The sequence below is a fragment of the Lissotriton helveticus genome, chromosome 2_1 (assembly GCF_964261635.1).
Source record: "Lissotriton helveticus chromosome 2_1, aLisHel1.1, whole genome shotgun sequence".
NCBI lineage: Eukaryota > Metazoa > Chordata > Amphibia > Caudata > Salamandridae > Lissotriton > Lissotriton helveticus.
The window spans coordinates 42,733,275-42,756,997 of NC_136059.1; the positions used below are offsets into that span (position 1 = coordinate 42,733,275).

A 23,723-nucleotide genomic window follows, 5' to 3' on the forward strand; every position below is an offset into this window, starting at 1 on the left:
TATCCACCAGAATGACTGTGCATTCGCGAGTGAAACTCAGCCCTTATGAAATTGTCTTTGGCCGCCAGCCAACATATGGGGAGTGCCTAGGCCCACGAAGTTCAGCGAGCTAGAACACCCTATTTTGCTTGATTAATTGTATGAATTGATGGCTAAATTGCGTGTTTTGTATCAACAGGTACATGACTCCCTGCCTCCGGCCTCTGATACTCCAGGACACCCCATAAACCCTGGATCCTGGGTGTTGATAAAGAATTTCCAAAGGACCAAAAACGACCAGCCCAGGTGGACGGGACCATACCTCGTCCTTCTCTCTACCAGATCGGCAGTTCGAGTGGAAGGGAAGAAGGCCTGGATCCACGGGGTCCACTGTAAAAGGGTACCCTTACCTCTGCCCTATGACCAGTGAGTCCGGGAGGGTGTCGCTGACCCAGAACTTGATGCCGTGCCAAATACCATCCCTTTTAATGATTCACATGTGAAAGGAACTGACTCTGAACAAGAAAACGAAAACATTTTGCACAAGGCTGTGCCACCATCCAAGTGAGGGAACATTACAGAGCCTGACCTTTTGTTCCCAGATCAGACGATACCTGGGAAACGACGGTATAATTTGAGACCGAGAAAAACGAACTAATAAAATACTTTCTTTTGCAATTTGAGACTAAAAATCCATGGACAAATAAAAAGATATTTTCTTTTTCCCCAAGTACTATTTTTGAAAGTGCAGCTCTCCCATCTAAGAAACTTGCTAATTTTTGTTTTTCGAACCGCCATCCGGGTTCCGCTGCTAGGGCCGCGGTTGATTAAAGTCTCTGGGGTGCAGCTGACGACGTTAGGTCGGTAGTTCTGGTTGCCCTAGACTGACGGAAGCATCCCTTAGCAGAGGCAACCTCCCACCGCGGGCAGCACCTTAGAGAGGATCGAGTTTCCTGATGTAGAGAGACCTGCCAAACAAATGAACTTTAAGCAGAGACTGTGTAAGAAAAGTTTTTTCATAATGTGCATTTCTATGTTATTCAGTATGATGATATTTTTGATAAGTTACGCTTTATTCTCCTTTCGTGTAACATTTGCACCCACTGCATCACCCATACCTCCTACTACTGTTTCCTCTCATTCTTTCCACCCCCTTCCTGGCCATGAACACAATAGAAGATTAGAGTTCGTTAATAACTCCTTCATTCAGCTATTGCACCAGCACCAGCTGGTGATGAACACAACTGACTGTTGGGTTTGTGGCCTTATGCCTCACACTACGGATAAAGGTATCCCTTATCTAGTTTTGCCTTTCAGTCGTAATGGCTCTGTATGGGCGTACAGAACGATGTTCATATATGCACGTGAAATCCAACCCCTACGTTCTGTAAAAGACAACCTCAAGACTAGCGCCCTAGTAAAAGGCATAGTTGACATGATTAAGGAAGTAATTTCTTATGAAGATACTCCTGATGATGAGATACTTGCATATGTAAATTGGAACGTGACCGGATATGAAGCCACTCTCAGTGAGAGACAGCAAGCTAAAGGATCATCCCCAATATGGATCGTACCCCATCAGGGTCACCTGTGTCTGCAAGGTATTGGCAGGAATCCCAGAGCTCAGTTAGGGAAGAGTGTCTGTACAGAAACATATGTCTTTGGATCTCAGACTTCCCCAGCGTTTTTAGCAGCTAAGGGTACTTATTTTATCTGTCATGATAGAGCCTACACATGGTTGCCTCCTGACTTTTCGGGCTCATGTTTTGTTTCATTCCTGTTACCTCCCACCTACACAGCAGCGGCGGATTACCACAGGACAAGGGTAGTTAGAGGTGTCTTGAGTAAAGAGGACACTGCAGGTCAAGAATTTGGGGACTTCGCAAAGGGTTTTCTGCCGTTCGGGGGATCCATGGCTAACAGTAGGAACATAAGACAATTGACAAGGGTAGTTGAGTCCACCGTGACTGAAACTGCTGGTGCCCTTAGTAACTTGACTGCTGAGCTCCAGTCGGATCGTCTTATGACCCTTCAGAACAGGGTCGCTCTAGATGTCATACTTGCAGACCGAGGTGGGGTATGCAGATTGATCCAATCGAGTTGCTGTGTTTTCATCCCAGATAACGCTCCAACAGTGTACCAGGCCATCTCCAAACTACATAAGATTACCCAATCTATTCATGTGGATAAAGGAGATTGGTCGTTAACGGGTTGGTTCTGGGAACTGATATCCGCCTGGGGATGGAAAATTCTGATGGTCATTGGGATGGTCTTAGCCATTCTTTTCCTGTTCTGTCTATGCGTACAGTGTGCTCCTGCAATATGTGGCCTTTGTGTTACATCATGTGTAAGGAAGCCTGTATCAAGAGATGAACTAAGTACTAGGATGATGTTACAGCAACATCTCAATGACTTTAGGAATATGGATCTGGACTCAGATTAGCATGAGGACGGATTAATTGCCTATGTAAGGGCAAAAGGAGGGATTGTAGTACTGAAAATTCTGGACTCGTGTAATGTGTCTGCACTCGAGAATAAAACTTCATTGTAAATTGGCGAATTTAGTACCAAAAGACCGAGAATGACGAGTACGTCCTGTACAGGTATTTTCAGCATATTCGAGTCACGATTTCACTTCGAAATCGTCACTCTCGTTCAGAACCCTCGGCTTCCATTTTGTGTATGGCAGCCATTTTGTGAGTTGTCCTTTACATAGGCTTATAAACCAGCTGGATTCGACCCCAGAAGGACACGTACACCTTGATCGACTTTTCCTTGACCTATGCCAGTTGGAACCATTGCCCCAGGCCGGACCTGTTAGGTCAGTTCCTCTCCAGTGGCCAAGCAAGATAACATCAGGGCTCAGCCGGCCATAAACCTCCTCATTGCGCACACACCTGCCGTATCTTGCTCACATCTGTCTTTACTCTTTTGCTTCACTTACTTTATGATGGGGAGGTGCCTGTTTTTATTGGGGGTCCACTGATATCTGATGAAATGTTGGGCCTTGCCGGGTGATTTATTATGGGCAGCACGACGTGAAATATGGACATGTCATCATGACTCTGTCTTTCTTTTGTCTAAGAAGTTATGTCAATGATCTACCGTAAAACCAGGTATGTTTGCCTGAAGCTCAATATTCTGTATAAAAAGAGAAGCCTGATTTTGTAAATAGCGACAGTCTCCTGAGAACTTCCAGGACGCTTGTTACCTTGGTTGCAACCAATAAATCGATCCTTGACTTCACCTAGAAGACTCTGAGTTTCTGTGGTCTGAATCAGGAAAAGGACTCGAGGTCTTTGGGTGTGTATTCCCTGACACCGCTGGGTTACCGGTTAAGTATCGGTTCTGAAAAACCCAGTACCTCAGTATATATCCCGTAATTACTTGGATCGTGGATTTAGGGGAGGAATTTGTCGGGGGTCGTAGAAAGTGGCTAGGTGTGTCACTTCCTGAGGGGAAAGTGAGATAATAGCTCTTCTAGGTCTTTCGTAGCCACTATCCTTCTCCTTACTGGATGACCCGGGTCGGGGTCTGGGGGGACTTGAGACTCTGTGGAGGGTAGTGCCTTGTCTAGACTGGGTTGGGTGAGATTAGATAGCTCTCTGGAAGGCTGGGTGGGATTTCGGATCAAGGAAAGGTTGGATAGAATTTCATTCAGGCCTCGCGTCAGGATTTCCAGCTGGGTTTCTAGGAGGAAGAGGCGTTGCGTCAAGTAGTCTAAGGAGGGAGGGAGGGAGTCTGTGGCATCACTGCCCTTGGGTGCAGGGGGAGGGACCAGAGGGGGTGAGAGGGTGACAGGGGCAGCCTTGTCCTTGGGGCAGGGGGATGGGTCCCTAACATGATGGTAGTTGAAGGAGGGATGTGAGTCCCGGTCCTGATGAATATTAGGGGAGGGGCTGCCTGGATTGTTTTGGTAGGGCTCAAGGGTATGGGGGGTGCTGCTCATGGCAGGTGACAGATCTCATGTGGCGAGGGGACGGGGGAGGGCTTTGAGTGGGCTGAGCTGGAGGGAAAAGCTCAATTCTGGATATTGGGAGGGGAAGGGAGGTGGGGCACGGGTGAGCGAGCTGTCTGATGTAGGGGGAGTGGGCGGTATTGGGAGGAATAGAGTAAGGATGAGGCTGAGGGCCTCGGGATTGTGGCAAGGTGGATCTCGAGGCAGCTTCGAGAGGGAACCGCTGCCTCCCCTGTCGTGGAAGGCTCTCAGGGGGAGTGATGGAGTTGATCGAAATCGGGAGGTGATCATGTGGAATCATTGTTGCTGGCTGATTTAAGCTTAGCCAACTGCCCTCTGGTTGTCGCCTTGGGTTTCACAGGAGTGGGTTCATTACCCTAGGTCCCTTATGTCCTCGTCCCATTCATTACAAAGTGGAGATGACCAGATCCCCACAGAAAAAAACAAGAGGAATGCTGGGACCCTAATACTGCCCCTCCCCCCGGGAGTACATAAGCAGGACTTACCCAGCATCCCTCCTGTTCTTTTTTTCTGTCTGTCGACAGAATGGATGGTGTGCTGGTGCTGCGCCTGATGGGCTGGAGTGGCGGTGCTTTTTCTTCACCCCCTGCCTGGCTGTGCGGGCGCGGGGTTCCCTGGACTGTCTCCTGGCCTGCTGGGCTTGCTGGGCGTCAGTCTCTCTTGGAGCCAGTGTTCTGCTGTGCACTGTGTGCGCCTCCCAGTCCTTTGCGGCTAGGGCTGGAGTTCCCGAAGTTGCATCCAGGTCGCGGGCTCGTCTTCCCGAGCTTGGCCGGGTGAGACGTGCCTCGCTGGATGGGCTCCTGCCGGTGTCCTGGATGTTTTGCTGTTGGAGTGGGGGCCTTGTTCCTGGGGTTGGCCCCCACTCCGGGTGAGTCCCGCTTGCCAGGTTTTTTGTTTCCTTCCTTGGTGCTTACTGGTGGCAGCACTGACAAGACGTAAAGGCATGCAGTTTCTGGCTATCCTGGGTTGCAGTGTGGATCGGATAGCACATTCATTGCTCACAATGATAATGGTGCCCGAACTGTGATATTCCCTGTCATGATACTGTGTGGTGACGAGCGCTGGGGTAGCGTGTTCGTTTACGGTATTTCTCAGGGTCTGTTTCGACATTAATACATGTGATGTTCCTGTTCCCGATGGTGGTGGGGGCCTGTTGTGCTAATTGCCCCCGCCTAGATGTTTTTTTTCCCTGTGCTGTTGCCGGTCCTAGATTGCTGGCGGGCGGGCATTATAGGGTTTGCCTGGCTACGCACGGGGGACTCCTGGGGATGCTGGGGTTTGAACCCGGGGCCTCATACATGTGAGGCATGCGCTCTGCCACTAAGCTACATCCCCGCTTCTGTCCTCTGTGGAAAGTTGTGGCGCATCGGCCCATGCGCCTGCCTCCTGGGTGCACTGTTCTTCTGGTTCGCTTCTCTGCACGGGCGGTCACCCTGTGGCCGGCGTTGGTGCTCTCTGGTGGCCACCAGTGCCTCGATTTACGCTTGGGACTGTTTCTTCAGCGCTTGCACGTGATGTGGGTTTTTGTTTCCATTCCTACTTGTCCTGCTGCTGCCACTGCTCCCCCGCTACTCCCGGGGGTTTGTTGCCCTGGTCGAGTGTGCCTTCGGTTGGGTCTGTGCTTCCTGTGTGGTCTCTGTCCTGGTGCTCTCTGGGGCTCTCTGTCTCTGCCCCGCCATCGGAGCTTGGTTGTCTGACCCGGGGTCTGTTTGGGTGGCGGCTCCTTCTTGGCATTGCTGTGTGGTGCCCTGTCTTTACGTGTACGGGCTGCGTGGGTTCGTGTAGTGCTGCGATACCCATATCTAGGCGCTGACCGTCTGCCTACGGGTGCTTCTTGTACATGCACACGGGTGTTGAGGTTTAGCGCTGCTGTCCTCGTTTTTCGCTATCAGTCGGGCGCTTTGGTTCCAGGTTCGGTTCTTGTCGTTTGCGCAGGTTCCTGGGCTCCTCTCCCTTGGTCTACGTGGTTAGGGTTTTCTGTCTCTTGAGTGTGGCCTTGCCTCCTGCTAGCCCCTGCTCTCGTTTGTTCTATGGGGTGGGTCGACCGGGGGACTTCTCCCTTTAGGTCGCTTCTTCCTGCCTCGGATTGGCATGGGTTCCTGTCGCCTCTGTGGTGGCTGGTTCCTTTTTTCGCTGACTCTGCCTATGCTTGCTCCTTGGGTTCCCGGTGTTGTTGGGATCTCCCTGTCTGCTTTCTTCCACAGTGCCCTCTGCAGCTCTTGTGTCGGGGTTGCCTCTCGGTTCTTCGGCGGTGGCCTGTTTGGGGTGCGACTCTGTTCCCCCCTCTTCTGGCTCCTCTGTGGCTGCCCTTCCCCCTGCTGGTGGTGGGTCGGTGTTCCTGCTACTGGGGCCGCTGTGGGGGTGAGGGGGGGGGGGGGGGTCTTGTTGACTCCCCTGGAATCCTGTTGGCCTGCCGGGGTTTCTCCGCTTTTCTTTGCTGCCCCTCTGCATCCCTGCTTCTCGGGGTGTCACGGGTGGGGGTGTCCTGGCCTGGCCTTGGGTGTTCTGCGTGCGCTTTTTTCTTTCTGGTGCCCTTTCCTACGCTGCGGGCTGGCTGTTGAGTTGTGGCCTCTGCTCCGCTTGGGTGTCCTGGTTCTTCGCCTCCGCTTCTGAGCTTCTGCTTGGTTGGTTGGGCCTCTGTCAGGGTGGCCGTGTGGTCCCGGGCGGCAGACTCAAGAGAGCTTGCTCTTCAGCGTAGCTGAGCCTTCTGGTCTCCTATATGTTGGGTCTCCTGGTTCCTGGCTTTGTTGGTCTGCGCCTGGTTCTTCTTGTCCCTTCCCGGGTTTCTCCTTCGCTCTGGCCTGGGGCTTCGGGTGTTTGTCCTGTGTGCTTGAGTTGCTTCTGGGGTCTGGCTGCTTCTGCCCTGACTCTCCCTATGCTTGCCTTTGGCTTGCTTCTGGTGTTCCTGGTCGCCCCTCCTGCTTCTGTCGTGGTTCCTGCCTGGTTTGTTCCTGGCTGGGGGCCTCCTGGGGGTGACTGGTGGAGGTTTTTCTGGCTGGTGTGGTTGGGCGCCTGCTCTTCTTTTCCCTGACGTCCCCCCTCTCCGCCCCGGTTTGTTTTCCGGTGGCAGTTCGCCTTTTGGTTCCTGGGGTTCGTGCCGCTGCGGTCTGGGGCTGTATGTCTTTTGCTCCTTCCATGTCTTGGCGTGCCGCCTGTTTCTTCTCTTCTGTTCTGCAGTTCTCCTGGTTGGTGTCCTGTGTCTGTGTCCCCCTTTCTGGGCTTGCTTTCGTCTGCTCTCTGTTTTTGTGCGTGGTCGGGCCGGGTTGGTCCCTGCCTGGCCTCCTGGGACTGCCGGGTGCTGTTGGCTTCTTGGTCTGTCTGCACTCGGGTGTGTTTGCTCCCTGGGTTGTTCTGGTCTCGTCTGGTTCCCTTGGTGGGTGCCTGGCTGAGGCTTTTCCGCTGCTGTATGTTGGGCTCCTTTTTGGGCTATGCTTTCTTGCCTGGGCTCTCTTTTGTGTCCTGGCGGGATGCTCTGCAGTTGGGGCCGTGCCCTGGTGGGTCCTTCGGGGCCTTCTCCTGCTGGCGGTTCTCTTCCTGGGCTTGTTTCACCTCTATTGAGGGCCTGTGTGGGGTCCTGTGGCTCCAGGTCTGCCGGCTTCTTGCTGGTTAAGGGTGGCCTCAGGCAGTGTCTCCTGGGTTTTCTGGCTGTGCTGTCGCTTTTCGGCCTGCTCTGGGGAGGGTTTGGCTGGGCGTTTCCTGGTTCTTTCCTGATTCTAGTGTCCTGGCTCACTTCTTCCTCCCTTGCTTCCCCGGGCTTTGTAACTGGTGTAGGTCTGTTTGGGTGCCCCCCCCCACTCTGGTTGGGGTGCTGTTCTGTGGTGCTCTTTCCTCTGTGGGGTCCTCCCTCCTGGATGCGGGTTGTCTAGGATTTCCTGCTGCTTGCCCTCTGCCTTCTCTACTTCCTCTGGCTTCCGCTTTGGCGATTTCCTCTGTATCTTTCCGGCCTTTTGGGTGGTCCGGTGGTGTGCTGGGGGACCCCTGTTCATCCCTGCCCTTTGCTTTGGCCTGGGCGCTGCGTGGGTTCCTTCCGGGGTTTGGTTGGGCCGGCGGGTGCTCCTGCGTGATCGGGTTGCTTGGCTCTGGGCCTAGCTTCCTGGTTCCTTTGGCGTCTGTTGCCCTGGTGGGTGCTATTTTCTTGGCTCCTCTCCGGCATTGCTGGGGTCAGGCTTTGTTGGCTTTTAGTCTGGGTGCTGTGCGCCCTGGGGCCTTTTCTTTTTTCTGCTGCTCCTGCCCTTGGTGCTTGCTTGGCCTGGGTGTAGGGTACCTGTTTGGTCCTCTGCCGTATTGGCTCATGTTTTTTTCTGCCTGTACCTGGTTTAGGGGCTGACGTTGTTCCCGGTTGCTCTGGACTTCCGTCCTGCCTTAATGTCACTCCCTTTTTGGGTTGGGGGTAACTAGGGGTTGTGGCCGGTGGCTTTGTCCCCGCCCTTGTTAGGCTTGTTCGTTGTTGGTTTCCCGTCTTGTTGGCCTCTCCTTCATTGGGCGGCTTTGGGCTGGTGCTTTCTGAGGGCGTCTCTGGCCTGTGGCTCTTGCTGCTTCCTGATCCTCCTCAGCGGAGTTTTGGTGGGTTTTCTCCTCTGGATTGTCTGGGGCCGGGTCCTTCGATTTGGTGGTGTGGGCTGGTTTCTGGCCTGTGATTTCCTCCTTCCTTGATTGGTCTTGGTGCTTGTGCCTGCGCTCTGTTGGTCTTTTCTTTCTTTGGCCTTCTTCGGGGCTGTATCGGTTTGCTCTGTGTCTGTGAGGCTGCCGGGTCCTGTGTGCCTTCCCTGTCGTTCGGGGCTTGGCGGCCTTGTCCGGTGCGTTACTTCGCCGCGTCCTTTAGTTCTGCTTGCCCTGTCTCCAGTTTCTCTGGTTGGCGGCCTCCTTGTTGGGGTCCTGGCCTTCTGTTGGTCTCCGGTCCTTGTTTGGTCTCTGCTGTCCTGTTATGGGTTGCGGGCCGGTTGTTTCCTGCGGTCCCCCTTTCCCTCCTCCTCAGTGCTCCCTTGGGTTGCTGCTTTTGTTGTGGTTTCCTGGGTGTGCTTGTGGGTGCGGAAGGCCGGTTTTCTGCTTTGGTATTCTCCACTTTGTAATGAATGGGACGAGGACATAAGGGACCTGGGGGTAATGCTCTATTACTTACCGGTAGTCTTCATTACCCCGCATCCCGTTGTCCTCGTCCCATTCATACACCCCTCCCTCCCTCCCGGACGGCCGGCCTTCCTGCCTGGGCTTGGTTGTACAGGAGGGATGCTGGGTAAGTACTGCTTATGTACTCCCGGTGGGAGGGGCAGTATTAGGGTCCCAGCATTCATCTTGTTTTTTTCTGTCGGGAGATGGTCATCTCCACTTTGTAATGAATGGGATGAGGACAACGAGACCCGGAGTAATGAAGATTACCGGTAAGTAATAGAGCATTCTCTGTTGAAGGACAAAGACCAGGATTTATCGTTATGACTGAGGGTACAGATAAAGCTGAACTTGAGCTGTCTACAGAAACAACCTTGCTATTTGACAGAAGAGGGTCGGGAAGTGAAGGGATTAAGGAAAGTCTGCCCATCGGGATTGGGGATCAAGAGATAGCCTCTTCCTAGCGATGACGGGCAAGGACGGGTCCGCCCTTGGCCCTGGCACCGCTCACGCGCGTCTCGTGCTGCGTGGGGCAAGGCGGCGCTTTATAGCGCGGTGTCGATACAAAAGGGGGTGATGGACGGAGCGTTTGAACACATCAAACACTCACCCCCAGTCAACTGATCTGGGTTTAATCCATCACCATTCTTTAGTTCACTCAGCCACCCCAGTTCAGACATGGCTATATGCAAATCAGTCTGACCCTGTGCCTCATGGGAACAGTCCAGCCCGAACTGCCAAGCCATGTCTTCCCTGGACCGGAAACAAGCATCCTGGGACCGGTTTGGGATTCATAATCCTCATCAGCCAGGCTATCTTGAATCCAGTGGCCAAGAGAACATGGACTCACGTCTGAGCATACCCTGCCACACTTAGGGCGAACAAAGCTATACAAAAGGGGATGATGGACGGAGCGTTTGAACAAATCAAACACTCACCCCCAGTCAACTGATCTGGGTTTAATCCATCACCATTCTTTAGTTCACTCAGCCACCCCAGTTCAGTTCAGTTATAGCGCGGTGTCAGCGCCTCCCCAATGCAGCAGCTGTGAGCAATTTAGTAGCGGCGCACCCTGGGACCTCGAATCCCACCTGGGCAATGAGGCGAGCACAGCAGGTTCCCGCAGAAGACAACAATCTGCCCGACAGCAGTCCGGGGCAGCAAACAGCGTTTGAGGCGTCCCGCACTGTGTGAGGCAAGGCGGCGCTTTATAGCGCAGTGTCAGCGCCTCCCCAATGCAGCAGCTGCTGTGAGCAATTTAGTAGCGGTGCACCCTGGGACCTCGAGTCCCACCAGGGCGATGCGGCGAGCACAGCAGGTTCCCGCAGAAGACAACAATCTGCCCAACAGCAGCCCGGGGCAGCAAACAGCGTTTCAGGCATCCCTGTGCATACAGTGCAGTAGATATACCCTTCACAAAATAAAATAAAAACAGCGTCTTGTATTTTTGTTGAAACTCCGGCACCAATCCTATGCCTTCACTATATAATTCATATGCCACTAATGATGGCAGTCTTTAAAGTTTCAGAAATGTATTGGCTAGGCTACTCACTATTCTGTCTACCCTTCCTAAATGCACATTTATGTAATTGTCTAAAAATTTAAATAATTAATGTATGACAATAGGTCAGAATTACCCTGAAAAGTTTCATTATTCTCACTGACCCAGAATCCAGGACTGCTCTTATAACCCATTGGTAATCGTATGTATGCTCTTGCATACCCACAAATGTAAAAGCCATCAGTAATTGTGATTCAGTACTATATTTTTGCTGAAAAAAGGCATTTGCCGTGTCTAAATTGGTGTTGTACATCTTACAAACTAAGTTCACCTTATGGCCAGAACTGTAGGCATTCTGCTCTGTGTTTGAGACACAGTTCAAAGTTCTTTAGTCCATTGCTGGGTGGTATGAACTGTCTATTGTAGTCAAACCAAGGGCTACTGTCTACTGTCAGGGTAATATCACTGCCTGATATTTTCCGTCAGGATCTTTGTGGTATCCTGCTCAGCATCTGGTTTAGTTGATCTTGGGCTTGAGCCTGCAGTTCACTCTGAAGGGGAGTGGAGATCTGATCAAATTCCATTTTATTCATATATAATGCCTTGGCTTATGTCAGAGCCCAGTACGGTGTGTGATTTTCCCTGAGATCCTCTGGTACTGTGGGAGAGAATGCTTCAAGCAGGACCTTCGTTCTACGAAGCCCATCCTTAAAAAAGTTTGCCACTTGATTGTCCTCAAGTAGGACAGTATCATAGGACTTCGATAAATGTGAACTATGTGTGCTATATCGCGCACTCAGTTTGAATTCCTACATTGTATGTACATGGTCTGGGCAATGACTTGTCTATTGAATGTCTCTGAATGTAGTGATCAGTTGGAGCTGTGTCCAAATGCTCATTCGTCGAGGGCACTCTTTCAAAGGGGGATGCTATATCTTTTCAGTAATAATCGTTCCACTTTCTTTTTCTTGAAGAGACTCTCAGATTCTGAACCCCTCTCTTCCTTTTTCCAGTATGCTTGGCAGGCCCTTTTCAGTTTTTTGACTGTTTTTTCTAGTAAGCTGTTCAGTTGCTCCTTCCTTCTTCAGACTACTTCTCAAAGCATCTGCTGTCCCCAACCTTTTGCCAATAAAGTGGGGTTTGGTCATCAGATACGGACACCAATTGGTCTGTTTTCATGTTTTCAGTCTCTGCATTAATAACCAACTCTGGACTCCTGTTCTGGTGGTGAGCCGAAGTTTGTTTGCCTTTTTGTTTATGTTTCTAAATGTCTGGTGCTTGCCTCTACCTCAGCAGTTAGCTTGAGTTGTGGCTGTATTAGGTGAGTACTGAAGGTATCTGGACCTATAGAAGTATATGTGGTGTGAAATGATCTTATGCATTTGTTCATACTGTGACTGGGGGGCCCAATGGCAGGGACCTGGTGTACGGCCAACAGAGCCGCTTAACTATAAATGTTACTGTGAACTATCAAGGGGAGTGCATCGAAATCCTGCAGGAGCAGTTGTGTGGATTTGTTTCAAACCCTCCAGATAACTGGACTATGATGTTATAAGTCTTTATTTTAACCCAGGCAAGAGTAGACTGTATGCAGAAGCAAAGTAACAAATACTACACAAATTGTGAAGGGTAAACATAGCTGGAAAGTTAAGAATGTAAAAATATGTCACAGTGTATTCTATATAATTGATCATTTTCTACAAGGTTTTTGCTAATAATAGCTCGCATTGAAACAACTGCAACTGAGAGTGGTGCAGTATATCCTCGCGTACGTATCTGGCGTGAGCATGCAAGGCCAGCCTCTGTCAGTGCAAATTCAATGTTCCAAGGTATAAATGCAAGATACGGGAGTCACATCTGCCCAGCACAGTCCCTGCTGAATCGGAGTGCAGTGTTTTCCACGCTATCTGCTCATAGTACCTACCACTTTGGCCTTCCATGTCAGATTGCAACCTGTCTAGGATTCACAGAGACAAGGAGTAGGCCAAGCTGTGCTGGTCCTTCTCGACTTATCTGCGGCCTTCGACACGGTCCACCACAATGTGCTGGTGGACCGTTTAGAGGACTGCGGGATTCAGGGGAAGGCACTGATTATCCTGAAAGCCTTTCTGAGGAACAGGGTTCAGGTGGTGGCAATGGGAGATTTTGAGTCGAAACCTTTCGAACTTCCAGGGGGGGTCCCTCAGGGATCCTCCCTAAGCCCCACCCTATTTAACCTTTATGTTTCCTCTCTTGCCCCGGTGATCTGATCCTACGGGTTCAAGTTAACATCGTATGCCGATGATACCCAGAACGTGGTATCATTGCCCCCGGGGAAAAATCTAGGCATTACCGTCAGGTTTCAAGGTTGTATGAAGGCAGTCAGCATCTGGATGGAAAAAAGCTGCTTAAAGTTGAATTACTCTAAAACTGAGGTGCTACTTTTTGGGCAGAATACCAATCTTTGGGGCCCTGAATGGTGGCCGGAAGATATGCGACCCCCTCCCTCCCCTGCTACAAAGGTGAAGAATTTAGGAGTGATCATTGACGACCAACTCTCCTATAAACCCCAAGTAAAGGCGCTCTCATCCATTGGACCTTGAAAATTATCAGGAAAATCCTTCCTTTTCTACCAGTAGGGAGGAGAAAGACGGTGGTGTCAGCCCTTGTGCTCTCCCGCCTCGATTACTGTAACAGTCTATTACTTGAGGCTCAACAGGGGCTGCTTAACAAGCTGCAGGTATTACAAAATGCGGCGGCCCATCTTATTGTTGGCCTGCCGAAATTCGCTTCCATTTTCAGGGAGTTGGATAAGCTGCATTGGCTCCCGGTGCAGAAACGGATCAGGTTCAAGTCCCTATGCATTGTTTACAAAGCGCTCCATGGAATAGGTCCAAAGTTCCTCCAGCAGCTCTTCTAATGGTACACGCCGGAAAGACAACTAAGGTCAGCTAACTTGGGGCTGATCAAGACTGTCCGCATTAGGAGGGCACGCTGGGGGGCTGAAGCTTTGTGAGAGGGGCAGCGATGGCCTGGAATGCTCTTTCTTTAACTTTAAAGCAAAGTGCCAACCTCTTGGCATTTCGAAAAACACTGAAAACTTGGCTATTCTCGAGTTAGATCAGAGATTAGAAACCCAAGGAGTCACCACTTTAGCGCCAGGACACCGGTTGGTATTAGTGCGCTCTATAAATGGTATAAATAAATAAAATAAATAAATAAGGAGTAGTCCATCCTTGATGGCAGGACAGACCAATCTGGACTCTTGGGACCAGCCAGAGCTACCTTCCCTACCCATGGTAGGGTGCAGACAGACCGAAGCAGAGCCTCGTTCTCCTCCAAGCTGACCAGCGCAGAGAAGCCCCAATGAGAGGTCTGTGAGAGCTTGTCCCTCTGGCCAGAGCTTCAGGCCAAAGCCACCGCCATGTTTGCTACCCATCTCCACATGTTTTTGACATTTCAAAACATCTACTCCTAATATAAGTCCTATTGCAGTATGTCCATATGAAAACAAGCACTCTGTAAGTAATTACTGTGCCATCATATAATTTACTTTGGGACCCTTGATACCACCCATCTATTCCCCACAAATGATCATTGGGTGACAATAAATATTCTTCTGTAGTTACCACGGATATTCACCCAGTTCTTGCCCATCATTGGAGGCCCATCCAGCCAATCACTCTGCAATCATGAATATTCCACCTAGCTACTATAGGTTCTCACCCATGGCTTCTCCATCATTAGTATACTCTAACGTTGGTCACTCTGCTATCATGTGGGTACTCACCTAGCTCCCCCCCCTCTACAGAGAAGTCCTTCTCCAGTATGGCCCACTTCTGCACCCTGTGTGCATGGGATTCCGCCTTCCTGTTCACCCGGTCCAAGCCCTCCTGGATGGCCTTGTAGATTGCTGGGTCCTTAGATCTCACCACCTGCGACACACGCGTAGCCCTGCTGCCCAGCTGCTGGCAGAACCGGATGGCTTCGGGGGTCAGATCATCCCCGGGCATCAGTGTTTTCGGATTGATGGTACACTGAAAGCAGAAAAACAGCACTATGTAAAGGGGGAGCTTATTCATCATCCTTTGTTTCGAAGTTTATTTTCATAAAGCGTGTCTTACAGAGCGGATAATCATTCCCTGAGAATATATTAGAGTTCTACAAACATGTTACAGTGTCAAAATGCTGTGCATTCATGGCACTAGGTACTATTCTCAGGAAAGAGGCAAAGGGGTAGAAGAGTGAGAAAGGATGGTTTAAGCCAGAAAGTGGCACAGAACATCTTGATTTCTAATTGGTATCACAGCTATGAGCATACAACGCTGACAGGTTGTCTACTTTGACACTGCACTTCACTTGTTTTATGAACAGTTTATTGTGAAAACGTACGACAGAAAGAAACTAAATCCAAGCACTATTGTGTAAACTAAACTTGCTTTGAAGCAGTTTGTACATAAAAAACGTATGCATTTGATGAACAGAGCATGGGGCGGGTGAAAATAGTGTTTTGGGGATGAATTGTTAAGAACAGTATCAATAACTAGCCCAAGACTGTCCCTACTCCGGTAATTTGATTAACCTTCTCAGCTTCACAGCAGTGTACATGGGTAATCCCCTCCAACCTATCAGTCATGAGCAGCAGAGACCATATTCTGACTTCCATGTAGACTTATCAGCATAGACAAGTGTTTTCATACTGATCAACGTGGATGACTTTTGCCTACTTATCTTCATGGTAATCATGAACAGACATACAGTTTGAAATGAAAGAAATCAGTAGAGACGAGCTCTCACTTCTGGCCTTAGCACTGATCATCAAGAATGACTTTCACATCATTAGGCTCTCCCATTGTTTCCTCAGAATCATTTGCATGGGAGAGCTTCAACCTTCTAGCAGACAGGTTTTCAGTAATCAGAATGGATGAGCTCTCCAGTCTTACCTGGATGAGATGAGCACAGACAAGCTTTATAGTGGCTAGCACAGAGAAGTTTTCTTCTCTTATCTTCAGAATGAGCCGCATGAATAGGCTTCCCTCCTCTAATATCAGGATAATCAGCTTAGACAAGTGCTAGCCCACTAGCTGAATAGTAATTAGCATGGACACTCTCCATCCAACCCCCTGAGGAGTGGTCACAATAAACAAGCTGTAAACCTCAGCACAGAGAAGATGTCCCATCTTATCTTCAGAATGATCAGCATGGACACCCTCTGTCCTTCTACCTGAAGAACAAACTACAGTGCAAAGCAGACAATGCAAGACCGAGGTCCTGTTGTTTGGGCTAAATCCCCTTCCGGGATGGACTGGAGCTTGGACGAATAATGTTACCCCTGCTGAGGTGGCAAGAAACTTGGGCGTTTTGTTTGATTCACATCTCTCCTGTATCGCGCAGGTTTCATTAGTGGTGAAATCCTGTCAGTGGATTTTTCACCTGCTCAGGAGATGTCTGCTTTTGATTACTCAGGAAGCTCAGCTCACAGTGGCTAGGGCTCAGATGTTACCACGCCTGGACTACGTTAATGTTTTATACCTGGGTATCCCAGAAATTACACATGGTACAAAATATTGTGATCCGCCTATTGTACATGCTACCGAAGCACTTGTCTGTATCGCTCTCCCGCGAGCAGCTCCACTGGCTCGCACTGCATAAGCGAATAATGTTTAAAGCTTTAACCTTGACACATCAAGCCCTTCACAACAAGGGCCCTTCATATTTGAATGAGAGGATCAATGTATACAGTCCAGGGAGAGTGTAGCGCTCTAGTCAGGAAGGGCTGTTAACAGTACCCCGCTTTAAAAAGCATCTGACAGGAGGCTCCTTCTTTATGGTGCTGACCGTGAGCATTATGACCCAGTTGCCCAGCCATCTGCGATTACTGATAGAGGAAGCACGTGTTAAAAAAGTATTGAAAACATACCTCTTTACTCTTAAGGGTGTTGGATTACTGGCTGAGTTCTGTTCCCCTGTTTCTGTCTTTGATGCTGAGTACCGGAACACTCCTGGAGTAGCCGAGCACTATATAAGTAATCTTAATTCATTCATTCAACTATGGTCACCATAAACAAGCTTTGGCATTCAGTACAGAGATGCTCTTCCATCTTAGTTTCACAGGGATCAGCCTGGACACACTCTATCCTTCTCCCTTCAGAGTGATCATCACAGAGAGGCTCTCCCGTCTTCTCTTCAGAATGATCAGCATGAATGAGCTCTGCACTCTTTCCTTGATCAGTGTGGAGGGGCCCTATCCTCCTACCTGAGGAGTGATCAGCACAGACAAGCTCTGTTCTCCTGCCTGAGGACTGATCTGCATGAATGAGCCTCCATACATTCCACCCTCATGCCTTCATAGGGGTCAGCACGTACAAACTCTGCCCTCCTACCAGAGGTATCCTAAGGATTATCACAATCGATACAACTGTTGACTTTTAGAGAGGGGCGTCCTGGTACACTTTCAATAGGAACCTGTTAAAAGCCCTTGAGGTCCCACAATGCACTTCAGGACTTTTACAGGATTGGTCTCCAGCTCATCTGAAGCTCCTTTCAAAACATATGGCCCCAAGAATCAGTTATGATAGGGATAAAGAATGCTGTACTCAACTAAAGCATTATAAAATCTTCGCTGGGAAAATAATATTTAAAACACCTCAGCCTTACCTACAGTTCCAAGTAGAGCATGGGGCAAGACGTTTTATCCTCCTCTTACGATTGGGCATTCTCCCTTTAGCCACTTTTATAGCAAAGTGGGAAGGCACAAATAATTCTAAAGGCATATATGATCTATGCAAAGGCGGCCAACAAGATCTGCATCATGTTTTATTAATTTCCCCAACCTGAGATTGGTAGAGGCTAGACAACGTTTTATATCGCCTATTCAGTTAAGATACAATGTCAGGTCAACTCAAGATCTAATTATGCTGTGTAACTATCCCTCAAATGAATTTGTATGTTATCAATTGTTTACATTTAAAAAAAAATGTGATGTTGTTTTAAAAAACTTTGAGTATTTCTATTAACTGTATGTTGTATAAATAGATGTAATCAATCACTTTTAATTAGAAATTCAATGGTTTTATCCAAGTTCCAAGAATAATAATTTTTAAATATCTGTATTTGTTGATCTCTTGTGAGGTCTGAATCAAATAAAATTTTGTTTTGATTGACAATCGATAACCTCCCTCCTCCTACCTTAAGAATGATCATCATGGACAAACTCTATCTGCTACCTTCTAGCCCCCACCAGGTCCTTCTCTCTCATATATTCACGTTCTTTGGCATTGATAACCCTGAACATCTTCATCTTTGGAGTTATTAGACTACACACATCCTCTCTCACTCATCTTTAGAGTGATTGAACTTCACATATCCCACTGACCACATCAGGTCAGTGAGCAGTCTTGACAGTCTGACTCCTCCAATCTGGTATCCTCCAGGGTGAACAGCAAGCTAAAACTCTCCCATGTTAAAACAACTCCCCCCAATTTTCTTACTGAACGATCAGCATGGATGAGCTTTCCCGTAACACTTCAAGGATGATCAGCACAAACGAACCTCCGCTTTGCGAGTTGAGTAATTAACATGCCCAAGTTATATCATAGTACGGTTGAACTGATCCGCACGAACAAATACATCCCTTTTTTCAGAGTAATCAGCATGGATCGTCCCTCTCCTTTTCACTGCAGTGAGTGAACAAACGCTGCTATCTCATGATCATAGCAATCAGCATTGATGTGTTGTCCCACCTCATTTTTACAGTGATCCCTCAAAACTTCACAATGATCATCATGGGTGCTGTTGTCCATCTTCACTTCATAATTGTCTGGATGCGCACCTTCTCCTTTACCTTCACCGTAATCAGCATGGCCAAAATTCACGTCTACCTACAAACTGATCATTTGCAGCGGGCTTCTCAATTCCTGCCCATGAAATGATCAGCATGGACAAAATCTCTTGTTTCTCCTTTGAACTGATCAGTAAAGGCCTGTTTTTTTCTACTTGATCTTTGAGGAGGTTAGCATGCACAATGTATTCCCTCCAATCTTCACATTTATTAGAAAAGACAACTTTTCCCCCTTTTTTTTCAGAGTGATTACCACGAGCGAGCTCCCACCTCTACGGTTAGACTGTTCAGCATAGGCGTGCTCTCCTTACCTTCAGAGCCATCAGAACGAGCGAGCTCCCACCTCTACCTGTAGACTACAGCATAGGCGTGCTCTCCTTACCTTCAGAGCCATCAGCACGAGCGCGCTCCCACCTCCACCTGTAGACTGTTCAGCGTAGGCGTGCTCTCCTTACCTTCAGAGCCATCAGAACGAGCGAGCTCCCACCTCTACCTGTAGACTACAGCATAGGCGTGCTCTCCTTACCTTCGGAGCCATCAGAACGAGCGCGCTCCCACCTCTACGGGTAGACTGTTCAGCATAGGCGTGCTCTCCTTACCTTCGGAGCCATCAGAACGAGCGCGCTCCCACCTCTACCTGTAGACTACAGCATAGGCGTGCTCTCCTTACCTTCGGAGCCATCAGAACGAGCGCGCTCCCACCTCTACCTGTAGACTGTTCAGCGTAGGCGTGCTCTCCTTACCTTCAGAGCCATCAGCACGAGCGAGCTCCCACCTCTACCTGTAGACTACAGCATAGGCGTGCTCTCCTTACCTTCAGAGTGATCAGCATAGACAAGAACCTCCTCTTGTCGCCTACTAATATGGCGTAACTGATGATGGGCACCTCCTTTTTTAAATCGCTCTCAATTGGAATAGGGGGAAAGTTCTTGCCTCCTGATGTGATAACCAGTTCTGCAATCAACCAGAGAAAAACACCAATCATATATTGTCTAAACCAAAAACAAAAAGGATCCGAAACCAGTTGAGAAATAGTGTGAAACATAAAAGGAACTGAGAGCCAACTCCGTCTTTGACCCCTATTTGTTTGCATAATAATTTTACTACTGAATGCATATTTTCCATGAGGCTATGCACACTTGACAGTTCCCTCTTGCAGCCTTGTTATCAGACACTACAACCAGAATCAAAGATGTGGCATGCAAGAACTCAGGCTGCATGCTTTTGGGAAATGTCAATTTTAGATTTGATGGTTCCAAGTTGAGAAATGTAATATAAAGCAGTGCTTCTGTAGCAGTGAAGTGGTTTCTCAATCATGACTTTGGGTTCATCCTGTTAAAGCATGTTAGACCCCTCCCCTGCTGCTCCCAGGGTTCTTTATTCTGCATGCTCTCTGGTGGCACCTGCATGTACGCTATGGTTAGCGCCAGGGTGGCATGGGAGGCCGCATGACCGGTGAATGACCTGAGTGCAAGCCAGCACACTGGGATATAAATAAGTGATATTCTTTCAAGTGACCGTGGACATTGATGCTGCCTTGCTGATCACCATTCCTGGGATACTATAGCGATTTGCTGGTTTGTGTCTGCAATACACATGTTTTTCGCTTACACAGGGGGCCGCTGATAGGAGCGTCTGGGCTTGGGGCTGGTGTAGTACCTGTGGCCAGAACTGGTCCTGCTTTTTACTAGTTTACACCGTCGACCCCAGTTGCTCTGTATGGATCTCCTCAGGAAAGAAGATCCTTGAAATGAAAGAACACATCCACAGTGGGGCTTGGACTTCACGCGGTATATAGGTTCCTTCAGTAGGACCACTGCAGCAACGAAGTAGGTGAGTTATTCTTGTTGCTTCCATGTTTTAGCTGCAACGAGAAATGAGTTATGAAACCTATTGTATTGCACTTTCTGGTTTCTATGGATTATCCTGATACAGGTTTTTTGAGGCTTAAAGCATGTTTGTGATTTTGGGATTAGGGTACTTCTTTAAGGTATTGGGACCACTCAACGTTTTTTTTGTTGTTTTTTTTTCAAAGATATTTTTATTGATTATCGAAAATAACTCATGGCACAGTCCGCCCAATTCCCACATAGGGGTGACTCGATAATCAGCCTATAGGAAGGAGCCCAAGGATCTAGGTCTAATTTTCCCCTTCCCAATGTACATATGCCTCGTCAGGTTACAGTTCCAAAGGATTAATAGGTGCACCAGCAAGTCTCTCTCAGCAACAATGTCAATAGAAGAGTTCTGGGCTTCTACGGTCCTAGTGAGGAGTCTGCGCATAAATGGGTTTTCATGGGATAGAGGCAATTGCTTCCAAGAAGCTAGGGATCACCCCTTGGGCTCAACGTTTTTGGGTTCTGTGGTCCTGAGACTTTGGGTTTTGGGATCAATGCACAAGATAATAATATTGGGAAGGTTTCCCTGTTTTTTGTCTGGTGGGTTAATGGTCTTGGAATAATTCTCAGTAATGCTCTTCTACGTTAGATGGGAAAGGAGCATACGCCTTATTTCATTTTACTTCCATCTGTCTATAAATTAATCTCTAAGGTACATGTCTGATATAAATTCCAATGACTAAAACTCAATTGAATTCCTTTCTCAACACAGTGCCTTACCTTCCGCCAGCGGGGGAGTGCCGGTCAAGGAGGAAGGTTGCAGTAGCTGGGAACCCCAATGATCATTTGCATTAATGGTTAGTCCAAAGTCAGACAGAACATGTCTATGATTGTTGAACATATTAAACAGGGCCCTGTTTTCTTGTGAGTTAAAAAAAACATTGCTCAAGTGGCACTGCTCTTTATTATGATGATGCTCTTATCTTTTACCTGGAATTAGTGCTTAATGGGTATTGGAAAACATCTCGGCTCCACCCCTTTTGAGGGCCTTGTTTGAGATTAATGTCAGTAGAAAAAGAGATGCTGCAAAGAGGTCGTATGGCTGGTCAAACAAGGTGGAAGATTTCCTTCATGCTACATACAACTGCTGTGTGTAGGAACATCCCTCTACTACAGCCATCATCTGCCCTGCCCCCCTCCAAGTTGGCTATTTTAGAATTTTACATTACATTAGTGATTAAATATTACTGCCCAACTCTGCCAGAGATTATTAACTAATGACAAAGGTAGGATTTGCAATAAATAGCTGATAACTCCTGGAAGCATAAATGTTAACAAAACTACTACCTCCAATCCTCTGAAGCTTACCCCAGAGCATGAACAAATGCCACTCATCTGGTCAGCGTACTGATCTGCTCCTGGTGTTCACAGCAGAATCCAGGTATATAAATGGTTCAACGGATGAGACCCCAAAGACTATAAGACAATGAACAACCAGGGTCGGATTGGGAACTGAAAGCAGCCCTGGCAAATTTTGCCAGACCAGCCCCCAACCGGTGCGTAGCGAGCGAGCGCAGCGAGCAAGCCTGACCATTACTTGGGAGGGGGTGGGGGGCCTCCCCCCCACAAAAATTATGGAAAAAGACAGACTATAATGGTGAATTTTACAGCACAATTTTCATTACATCTTCAATTGTATCAACTTTCAAAGCACAGTAAAAAGTAGATGTTGACCTTAAAGAGCACCAGGTTACCCACCCAGTCATATGTACCCATAGACATTCTTACAGAGAGCACCTAAGATAGACATGAGTAGTGAATCAGAGACAACAAAGTGAAAGCGAGGCCAGCCCCCATATGATGTGTAGCGAGCAAGCGCAGTGAGCAATCACTACTAGGGGGAGTTTGGGGGTGCTCCCCTCAAAATAAAATTGGAGACAGAAAGGCCAAAACAAAGCAAAAATTAAAGTGGCCCTCATTAGTGAATGAAAGACCTAAAACTGTGCCCACATTTGCTCTTTGGAGCAATTTTGAACTTGTAAAGACATGCTGTACAGGTGCTCTAGAAGGTATAGGAGAATGCATGCATTTGTGCTTGCTGCTGATAATGTTTGTGGTAATATGAGGAAAATTAACAGGAAAAGCCGTCCAACCAGACCCTAAAACATAACCACAAAGTGCCAAAAAATGGTTCACACAATGACCTGTCAGGCCTGCCTTCTGCAGCTGCAGAGGGCCACACAGGCCAGTACGACCATGGAGGGTCCTGTAGATTCACGTCCTTTTGTCCTGGTCTGTAGCTAATGGAAGAGAGGGGAGTGAGCTCTGTGCATGGCATTTTTTTATTTCCAGGTCACTATGTGGTGCACAGCCAACTCAGAGCCTTCCTTAGTAGACATAAAAAAGCCAGGGGCTGCTTGGCTGTGCACTTGTTCTGTGCCACTACTGATTAGCAAATGTATTCCAACTGCGAGAAGTGGGGTTAACTCTCCAGGCCCAGAACTTCAGTTTCGCATTCCACAACAGGACACTGACATACGGGCCCCATCATTCTGCCTGTAATAGAGCATATTCAGGGTCTGTTCCTCTGGCCTCAAAAGCAGCATTCCTGATCAGGCGCCAAGAGGTACACAAACAGCACTGTGCTGCCGGCAGATCAACACGCTGACAACTTAATTTGCGTGCTGCTTGCACTCTACTCAGCTTATGTTGTGATCACAAATACAGAAGAATAAACACTGCAGGACTGCCACGCAGGCCCAGGCGCCAGAATCGTAAAGAAAGGAACAGTAGTAGTAGAGCAAAGATCAGCAGCCAATGCAGTAGCCCGACCCTCAAACCCTCACCTTTCTCTCCTCCCTCACCCCAGGCATTTTCGAGCGGCCATCACACCTTGACTGACTGTTAAGCCTCAACAAGCATAGTAAGGGGGCTAGCTGTTCTCTAACAATGCACAATTGGTCCAATACCACTGTCAATCGGGGCGGTATTCGAATAAGCATACATATGAGCTGTTGACTTTTCCGCAAAGACACATGTTAAGCTTTCACCTCAATACTCCCTGTTTGGTTGACAAAAGGTATGTCAATTATTGCCTGCAAGCTGCAGCCAGCTACCACCACGGCCCACGACAGTGCGAAACTCAAGTCACCACCTCGCTCCACCCCGCTCACAAACCCACTGTGCAGAACAACCAGGTCAGGACCTACCTTTTGCTTTTAATCCTAGCTCAGTTGCGATGCCCGCTCAGTGGCATGATGATTGATTGCAAAGTGACTGGATGGACACTAGACTCACCTGCGGGCGGCAAACAGGGGGGCTAGAAATAATTAAATTATGGGGTGCCTCTCTGTCTCAGTCATCTCTCTGGGATGCCTCCTAGACCTCGCCTCACCAGTCACAAGCGCTTTTTTATTTATTTATTTATTTATAGAAAACCTTTATTGCACCTCGCAGTAATACACAGCCGTTGGCCTACAACCCTCCGGGCCGGCCGCCATC

General features: G+C 48.6%; 1 protein-coding gene and 1 non-coding gene across 2 annotated transcripts in view; both read right to left on the reverse strand.

The window, feature by feature from the left end:
• Window positions 1-23,723, reverse strand: part of LOC144817688 (long-chain-fatty-acid--CoA ligase ACSBG2-like) — a 614,824-nt gene that overhangs the window by 95,613 nt on the left and 495,488 nt on the right. The window contains exons 11-12 of the mRNA XM_078674435.1: window positions 19,199-19,338; window positions 14,335-14,581 (exon numbers count right to left, since the gene is read on the reverse strand). Coding sequence (XP_078530561.1) covers window positions 14,335-14,581; window positions 19,199-19,338 — 387 coding nt within the window. The remainder of the gene's footprint in view (window positions 1-14,334; window positions 14,582-19,198; window positions 19,339-23,723) is intronic.
• Window positions 5,222-5,293, reverse strand: TRNAV-CAC (transfer RNA valine (anticodon CAC)). Its single transcript has one exon. It is a non-coding gene; the product is annotated as a tRNA-Val (tRNA).